The sequence below is a fragment of the Triticum aestivum genome, chromosome 7D (assembly GCF_018294505.1).
Source record: "Triticum aestivum cultivar Chinese Spring chromosome 7D, IWGSC CS RefSeq v2.1, whole genome shotgun sequence".
In the NCBI taxonomy this organism is placed as follows: Eukaryota; Viridiplantae; Streptophyta; class Magnoliopsida; order Poales; family Poaceae; genus Triticum; species Triticum aestivum.
The window spans coordinates 620,364,943-620,374,327 of record NC_057814.1 but is presented as its reverse complement, the minus strand read 5'-3'; the positions used below and the strand labels follow the sequence as shown (position 1 = coordinate 620,374,327).

The 9,385-nt window shown below is 45.7% G+C and overlaps 1 protein-coding gene and 1 non-coding gene across 2 annotated transcripts; both read left to right on the top strand.

Moving 5' to 3' along the window:
* The first annotated feature begins 315 nt into the window (after positions 1–315).
* On the top strand, positions 316–491 carry LOC123171757 (small nucleolar RNA Z112). The gene has a single exon (XR_006485382.1). It is a non-coding gene; the product is annotated as a small nucleolar RNA Z112 (small nucleolar RNA).
* A 6,996-nt stretch (positions 492–7,487) lies between these two features.
* Positions 7,488–8,441, top strand: LOC123164572 (uncharacterized). Its single transcript, XM_044582104.1, has 3 exons — positions 7,488–7,716; positions 7,834–8,055; positions 8,178–8,441. The coding sequence occupies exons 1-3, from the start codon at positions 7,651–7,653 to the stop codon at positions 8,400–8,402; spliced, it is 513 nt and encodes a 170-aa protein (XP_044438039.1). The 5' UTR covers positions 7,488–7,650; the 3' UTR covers positions 8,403–8,441.
* Positions 8,442–9,385: the final 944 nt, after the last annotated feature.

Genomic DNA, 9,385 nt, shown 5'->3' with positions numbered 1-9,385 from the left:
CAGAATTTCTTAAGGCTTCATTGGCTTCTTAATACGATTTGCTTGCATTCACAAATGGGAATATTTAGTGTGTGTTGCTTTCACTTGATGGTCATGTGAATCGTATGTGTTTGGTTAACCCAAGTTGTCGATTCTCTGCTCTAGCCTAGTTCCTATTCTGGTTGTTTGTGAAACCAAACTACCATGGTGAGGTCCATCCTGGGTTTGCTTTACTGCTTGCTTGATTGATGCCGTTGGACTCCCAGGTTCTTGTGTAGGAGCATGACTAAATTCTCTAGTTTGCATATGATGGCTGCCGGGTTATAGTTTTTTGTTTTCTTGGTGAAGAGCTCCAGACCATAGTAGCTGCCCGTATAGCACTATGCATCAGTTGCTTCTCTGCAACTGCAAATGTCCATCCTTGTATGATAGGTTTGCTATGGGATGTAAATGCCCATTTGCACCGGCTTGATTCAGCTTTGTGTTCCATTTTAAACGGTTCTCCGAGGGGCCATTGCAGTGTTTTATGTTCTCTTTCTCTTAACTAGATTACTGTCAACATTTCGTTTGTCTGGGCCTGATGCCACATCTATGGTAGCTACAAGCCTTGACCGAGATGCTGCATTGTTCCGAGAGAGTCGTTGTACGTTTCACATTTGACTGATAAGTAGCGTGACATACTTGACCCATGCTCATGTGTCGTGCTGTGCATAGTGAAGATAGAAATATGATGGTTTGACAGATGAGCTTGCCGTACCAGATTTACAAGTAGTAGTTTACTTATTTCACTTTTGACTCGTTTTACATCTGATTTGTGATGTGTTACAACTCTTGTTTTTGTTGTGCTTCAGATGCTCGACAGTGAAAGTTTGGTGCCGTCGGGATGGATGATGAAGATGTCGTTGCCCGCAAAAGTGGCAAGGCACGGAAGAGAGAAGTGCACCATGAGATCCTAGATCGGGAAGCAGTGCGTAAAGTGGCGCAAGGCCAGACAGCAAATTGTGCTTTGTGCTGCGCAAGTGCTAATTGATGGATATGCTTGCTGATAGATATTGTTGTGTAGTTTCCTGCTTGTTTTGTTTGTCTTACCTTAACTCTGTCCAAATTACTTGTCTTAGATTTGTATAGATATGGATGTATAAGACAAGTAATTTGGGACGGTGGGGGTATTGAACTGATGGATTCCTTCAGCGAGAGTGATATATGCTGCTGCAGGAATCCATCTAGCGAGAGTAAATTTGTGCATTTCTTATAATCTGGTCATTTTAATGAATGTAGTTGAAATGAAATGAAACCCAAGTTGTTCAATCAAGCCGAGCTGAATAATATGCAGCACAATATCCGTTGGATGATGAATATTTTGTTTGTTTCTGCAGGCATATATTATGACTTCTTTTCTGGACCTTGTACGTGTGTTTGTGATAGCAATTTAAATCCATTGTGCTCGTGATTGTGCCATGCTTGCATATTTTCTAGATCTCGTCTGCGTGTTTGTGATAGATAGATAGATAGATAGATCATGGAGCCATGGAGGCCAAGATGCTGGAAGAAAAAGAAAAAGAAAAACAGATCTTTTATATACTACTCCCTCCGTTCCAAAATAGATAACTCAATTTAGTACTAACTTTATACAAAATTAGTACAAAGTTGAGTCATCTATTTTGAAACGGAGGGAGTAGAAGGTATGTTGCTGAACAGAATATGAATTAATCTCTGGCCAAGGCAAAGTTCCCTCCCTGTGTAAATCTATATAAATGCATCAACATTTGAAATCCTGGGGATTCATCTTGCTCAGAGAATGAAATTTATATATGGTCCAAGTGAGAGGGAAAAACAATATACAAATTTAGTGCCCACTAACGAGCTAGTTTCTTTTTTTTGAGGGAACGGATGAGGTAGGTGAGCCAGCAGGCGAAGAGTTCATCAACTTTATTAAAGGCTGCCACCGGTTGGTCCGAGTTATGGCACCTTTTTCATCGTACCACCAGCCCTCACGAATCGATCAGTAGTGGGAACTCGCTCGGAGGAGCCGGAGCGTGGGATTTCGTTTACCGAGCGGACTCTTAATACTCCCTCCGTCTAGATAAGTACGTCATCTTAGATTGTGCACCGTGACCAAGGAGGAGAGGAAAACGAGAGAACTTAATGTTTATTTGCTAGTTAATAGCATCACATGCAATGAACTAACCACTGCATGTCGTATTTGGTAGTCTCAAGTCATTAAAAGCATGCACACCCCACATATCTTATTGGTTGATATGTCAAGAAACAAGAAACGAGGTAAAAGTTAATGCACTGCGCCTAAGTATTTTGGGATTATTTGGTTTTCGTAAGATGACTTACACACCTAGACGAAGGGAGTAGTTCTATTTCCTAGAAAAACGTATGCGCGTCTGCTATTATCTTTATCATCATGTCATTAAACAAACACTCTAGGAATGCCCACCAGCGAGCAGCAAGGGTCTGGATTGCGCCATTTCACAGATCCGCGGCACTACGGTCACAAGGCTTTCTTTCAAGACCATCTCTATATATACTAGAGACAATCACCCATCCACGTGCGGGGTGCGTGTGCGACTTACGACTTGGGTCTTGGCCGAGGGTGAGCAGCCAAGGCGATGCTTTCTCATGAGGTCGCTGGAGGCGAGGATGAACGACAGGAACCGGCCATTCGAGGACGCCATTCCTGAGAGGTCTCGGCGGCAAGCTCCGCCGGCGTCCCCCCCCCCCCCCCCCCCCCCCCGCCCGCTCGCGTCCACAACGTCGCCGCCGGTGCTGTCATGCCCAGGGCGTGCACGTCCCACTGCGGGGTCGGCTCCCCCGTCGCGAGGTTCCGCGGGTCCGCATGCCGAGGCCGGCGAGCTTGCCGTCGTCGAGCAGGAGGATGGCCGCCGGGCGGACGTCGCCGTGCACTATCTTCGCTGACGAGTGAAGGAAGGCCAGAGCAGAGCATACCTGGTACGCCACGCGCACCGCGCTCTCCACGGCAGCGGCGGCGTCCCGTGGCCTCCTTGAGCGAGGCGGTCCTCTCCTCCAGGCGATCCTCTATTGTAAGTGATTACATGATCTCCTGGGAGCACATTGTGATCTGCACTTGCTAGTGCAAAGTACATCAGTCTCTATCAAATCACGCATTTCATCTCAGTTGCTTCTAACTGTTAGGTTTATGGAATTTCTGTGTACCTGAACATCATTCTTGACCCTTAAAGGAACAGGGGAACTTACTTTCTTCTCGCATTCGATTACGCCATCCCGCTTATGTATCTTTTACTGGTGTCAACAGGCAAGATTTTTGACGCCGTAGAAGGGGCTGGGAAGGATGTGCTGTCAACATCGTCGACCGTGACGACCGGTCTTGTATCTCACAAGTAGGTGTTATTCTGCCGCTACACAACCTTGTCTCTACTCCCTCTTGATTCTTGGACCAGAACATGGAGCACTTCCCCTTGCAGCATGCTTATTATTCTTTGTCAGGGTGGCTCTCGGAATTCCAGACAATGTTGACTAAGGGAGTTTTCATTTTCTTTGCACGAAAAATTCATTTTTCATTTTACGAGTGCCCGAAATGAGGTTTTTTGTGAAAGAACTACCAAATAATTGTTGCAAAAACGGACCAAATCAATTTTAAAAATACTAGGCCATGTTTAATGCACAATTGACAAAATGGTTGGGTGCAAAAAAAATTGTCCACCTTTGGTGAAAAAGACAAATTTTCGCCGATTCAGTAGGAAGCGGGTCAAATTTGAACTGCAGCTGCCTTATAGTTTGCTCTTTCTTTTTTAAAATCATTTCTAGGTACATAAGTATCTATTTAAGCATAAATACATGGTCTAGTGGTGATACGTTGAGGTTTGGATGGTGGCCCAGGGCCCCAACTCCAAAGCGCGTAGACTCGCATGCCCGCCGCGTGATCACCGCGTGACCGTGGCGTTGCCATGCGTTATGGGAAGCCTAGGCATGTCTAGTAGGTTTGGCACTCCCCAGGTAGATGCTTGAAAGAAAATAACAACAGAAGAATCTCACGAGGAGATCGAACAATGCTCAAACATGAATTAGCACCCCAAGTGTTTGATTAGTGGTGTACGGGAAATGCACATGGCCAATGGGCCTGAGTTTTGGCCGAGGATGATCATCTACTAAGGACACTATCTTGGAAAATTTGCAGCTCAAATGGAGGAGCCTAGGTGTCACTTGCTTTGCAACGTACCACGCTGGACATAAATATGAATGTTGAAGCCACACTCACATGTATTGTTAGATGAGGCTCAAATTTTGTGGAGAGCAATGATTTGGGAATATAGAAGATGTGGCAAAAAATCAGCTCATTAGGATATGCCTAGATAGTACTTCCTTCACAACAGTTCGAGTTGAACAAAAACTTTGGAAATTTGCCGAGGAAGATTTACCAGGCAAATGGAGTTGAATATTGACATGAGGCAATGATTTGGATAGTAAAGAATGCCCAATTTTTTTGGGAATTTTGGCAATGACAGAAATATAGGTTGCTTCACAACCTAGGGCAAAAATTGACACATGGACATGACACATAGGCAAAACTGATGAGGTGGCGCCTAGTCATAGCAATCCACCACAACTTACAAGGTTATGACCATCTATATTGGTCGTGATCAGCTAGAAATAAGGCAGGGGATCAGTGTTGTCTGCTTTATAACCATTTCGTGTGAGGAAATTACGACCTTTATGGCCAAAATGGTCGATATAGTTGAGGGTTTGGAGGCCCCCGAGCAGCTTTTGACCAATTGGTCTCAAATGGTCGTAGATCTATGACCAATTCTTCTAGGGTCACTGATAGAAGGTCACTAGTTGACATATTTCTTGTAGTGTATTGAGGCAAGCATACCTGGGAAGCCGCGAGTTTTGTTCATCTCCAATAGCTTGCGACGTCTTCAGCATTGGGAGATCTCAAATACTTCTGGCCAACCACTTGGACAATTCCGACTGTGAAGCGCTTGACACACATGATGACTTGGCTCTCACCCATAGCCAAGTGATCATCAACTAGATCAGCCGGGATACCGTATGCCAACATACGCAAAGCGGCTGCCACCTTCTGAAAGGTGCTATGCCCAAGCTCTCCGGCGGTATACCTCCTTTGCTGAAAAAACCGGTCATGGCTCGCTAGTTTCTCTGCAATGCGCCTGAACAACTTGGTGCTCATCCTAAACCGGCGATGAAAGTACGACTCCGGGTATGTGGGATTCTCCACAAAATAGTGCCTTATCAATCTGTTATGGGCATCGATCCTATCCCTCCAAATTTTCTGCCGAACCATAACCGAACCACCGTGCTTTGGTTTTTTATTGATGTGCATAGCTAGGATCATGCAAGATCCTCCTCCTCTTCCATATCAAAATTTTCTTCGGAAGAATCATACGACGAACTCATCTACAATGTTCAATACTAGGCTATAAAAACTACAATCAACATGCACCAAATTCATGAAGTTTGAGCAATACATACCTTGCGGGTGTTTTGTCGAACACCTTGCGGGCGCCGAGCGGCAGCGAGCGGCCGCACGCTGTTCGTCGGAGGACCGCCGCGCTTGAGGTGCGGCGGTGACTAGAGGGAGGCGGAGGAAGCCGCCGCGGCTGGATGGGGTAGGTGGGGTTGCGAGCGAGCACTCGAGAGTCCAGCGCACGGGAGCGGGCACAGCAAATAAGCGGCGCGCGATGGCGTTTCGGCCCGCGCGCTGAACTGGATATGCCGCGCGCGCGATTTTTGCGCCTGCGCTTGAGAGCCCGGAGTGGTAGCGCGCGCAAAAAACACTGATTTTTCAGCGCGTCGCTTATATAGCGCGGCTGTTGGAGATGCTCTCAGCAGCTACATGCAATGTGACCGCCGCTGCCGCACAACCATCCCTCTGCATCAAGACTTTGTCAATAGTTTGCATCTCGCCGCCGAAGTCAACCACCAGATCTACGGAGATAAAACACAAAAAATCTTTTGATGGTGACCGTAATCTGCAGCGAGGGCGGCGCGGTCCCAGATCCAATTCCACGTGACTCTCAAGCAGCTGTGTGGATGCGTCCAGGCACCAGCCCTGTACTCCAGGCCATGGACTTCATCGAAATCGGACCAGAATCACCAACTAACTGCTGGATCGGGAGGCAAGCCATGGAGAGACCGGGAAGCCAGCGGGCAAATGACCAGATCAGAAGACGACCACCAAGGGGGAGAACAGAAGAAAAAAAAAGAGGCCGGAGATGCCCCCGCCGCCGCCGTCCGCCGGGTGGCCGGCCTCCTCCGGTGGCGGCATGGTGAACGGCGCTGCAAGGGAGGGCCTCCGAAGGTGGCCGCGGCGGCACCTCCGGAGCAGGGGCGGAGCCAGGATTTAGGCATAGGGGGGGGGGGCAAACGGTGGTCAAGCGAGAAAATAATTTTTTTTCTCGCAAACTATCCAATAGTTATATATCCAAGTATATTTTGCATTTAATTTGTCTAGACAGACTTTTTTTTCAGCTGGGTCGTGTGTAGCTACAGTTTTTTTTTCCGGATTGTCTAGCTATAGTTAATATGGTCAATAATTTCACGTATGCGCAAAGTAGACCAAGTGATAATCAAACTACTCCGAAACATTACATGAAATGTCTTGCTACAAAACATTGTCATATGGAAAGAACAATCATTGTATAACCAAATGGCTGGCTTTTAGCTTGTATTTATACATATTTGAATTGCCAATCGCCGCAAAAAAAATATTTGAATGGCAAATCATCACTAATTACATTAGAACCTTTTTTTTGTTGTATTAGGCAAAAGTATTCAAATTGCCAGAACACATACCTAGAGAAATAAATCTAGCCTCTGCTCATCCCCTTTGTCGCTAGGTAGAATTAGATCGGCTGGTCGTTGTTGGCATACTCTAGGCAACCGTCACTGCTCACTGATTTTTCAGATCCAAGCTTTAGAATGATTGCGGGTGCGTATGCCCTAGTGATGCATCACAAATCATATAGCCAAAATAATAAAAATCTGATGAATATGTTCGAAACGATACAAGATGTGAATTGAGAGAGATTAGTAGAAAATGTGATGTGTTAACCTTTCTATTTCATTGGCTACATCCTGAAGAATCGACGAGCAGCAGCTTGTGCGTTGTGCGTTGTGCCGCCGGAAGAGTCAGATCGTGAGTGGGAAGAGCTGAGACGGGCATGCGGCCGGCAAGGGCACAGGACGGCGGCTGCGCGGGGCTAATCACGGGAGATAATGCCCGACGCGTAGGAGATAGCAGAGAACAGTTGCCCAATCGGATGCTGCCATGGACCTGAAAACGTTTCACTATTGGGCTTTAACATGGGCTGTTTTCCATTTTTCTAGAATTGACGTCAAGATAGGGGGGCCAAGTATTCTGTACGTTTCACTATCGCTAATTATATTAGCGTATACTCAACGTCGCTCGATCGTTAGGGGGGGGCAGGCCCCTGCTCGCACCCCCTTGTTTTGTTCGGGAGTTCCCCTCAAGATAGACTCATAACCAGTCACGACTTTGAGTTTCGATCCGGCGCAACATCGCCAGAGTTATATAAGAGGTTGTCACGACCACGACCTAGCTACTCCCCTCCTCGATTCCCTGCAGGAAGAGTTTGTTAGTTACCATGACGAAGAAAAGCTTATACGAGCCGCTGAGCAGCAGTTCAACGGAGGCCACGAATGGCAGAGGGCAGCCGTCGACGGCGGCGCACCTTGATGACGACGACGGCTGACAATGTTGTTCGGGTGCGTACATGCGCTAGCTATATCATGGTTTTATTTACATTACGTGCCAAGGCTAATAATTTATTAATGAATGTTCTCATGTGAGTTTGTACTTCCATCAATTTGTTAATTCTGCAGCACGTGCTGGTTAGTTTGAGCATGTCTGCATTCTTCGTCATCTCGGCGGCACATGTATGGCAGGACGCGGGGCATCATTGGTACAACGTGATCATCACCGCCATCGTCTTCCTCTACTCCATGGTCATGATCCATCTGCTGCTGATCAAATGCCGGGATCGGAACAAGAAGAGCGAACTTGAATCATGCCAAGTGATTGTTATCAGCACACCCACAGATTGTGTATGTATCGATTGATGCATTAATCCATGGCACCTAATTAATATCACTAAATTTGTTTTGCTATTCAACACGTTGTGATTATATTCTTTCATGGATTATTATTAATTGTTTCTTGCATGCAGATGGCATCAGTGTTGATGGTTGCTGCGACGGGGATGTTAATATCCCTTGGGGTCGCGCTCTTCGTCTTTCGCCCCGCCTGGTCTGACCTGGCGTTCATTGCTCTCATGGTCTCCTTATCCATGGGGTCGACGTTTCTTTTGCTCAAAATTGAGGACATTGAGAGGAAGAAGATTCCTAAGGGAAAATGTGAAGATGCCTCAGATCTCGTATGGTTTTTTTTTTAACACAGATCTCGTATAGTTCCAGAGTAATGGTATCTAAAATTCAACGGCATAGTTTGGTTTGTTTTAGTAAGTATAAACCCAACAAAAGCTTATAGAAGATCCTGTGACATATATGCTACTTTGATTTTGAGTATTTTTCGGCTATAATCTCCACTGGATTCCACCATGGAAATAGGTGGAGAGGCATGACCTCGAGGTTCAATCTCGTTTCGTAAGAGTCTCGAGTATTTTGGTTAACCATTGCAATCTCTACAACTGGTTTATATATAATTTAAATGGGTCTGTCTAGGACACATCTAGATGTGACATAGTTATATCACATCTAAGCTGATGTCCACTTTGTTTGTGGTCTATTTTTTTGTTCTAGTTTTTTTTTGTTTCTTGTTACTGCATTATGTATTTGTGAAAGCTTAGATGTGACATTCTTAAAAAACATCTAAATGTGAATTAGACAAACTGAATTTAAATCAGTGGGGAGACATGGCCCTTTGATATTTCCAACTTGATATCGATCATGTTTAATGCCCATACAGATGGAGTGGGGGCAGATGTCGCTTGCATGTGCCGTGCCGGCCATTCGCATCGGCTAAATTTACCATGTAGTTGTGAAGTGTTTGGTTTCGCCCACGTTTCCCCGCAAAACGTGCAACTCTTTGGTTCATCTCTTTCTCTTAAGTAGACAGTGCTCCTGCCGGTTTCTTAAAAAAAACAAAAAAACCTCAAAAGTACCATGACATGTGATCTTCTTCTTCTGTGAGCTTTTGTTGAGTTTATATACTTACTAAAATAAACCGAAGTAAGCAGTTGTATTTTACATACAATTACACTGGAACTAGACGAGATCAGAGGCATTTCCATGTTTTTCCTTAAGCTTCTTTTTCCTCTCATATTCCTCAAGTTTGAGCGAAAGAAACGTCAACCCCATGCTTGCCGATAGCATCAAAGCAATGGAGGCCAGGTCGGACCAAGCGGGGCGAGAGACG

Excerpts from the sequence above, each read along its gene's own strand:
- LOC123164572 (XM_044582104.1), top strand. The coding sequence starts at position 7,651 with ATGGCAGAGGGCAGCCGTCGACGGCGGCGCACCTTGATGACGACGACG. Across the intron at positions 7,717-7,833 it reads CGGCTGACAATGTTGTTCGG|CACGTGCTGGTTAGTTTGAG; the intron begins GTGCGTACATGC and ends TTAATTCTGCAG. Across the intron at positions 8,056-8,177 it reads TCAGCACACCCACAGATTGT|ATGGCATCAGTGTTGATGGT; the intron begins GTATGTATCGAT and ends TCTTGCATGCAG.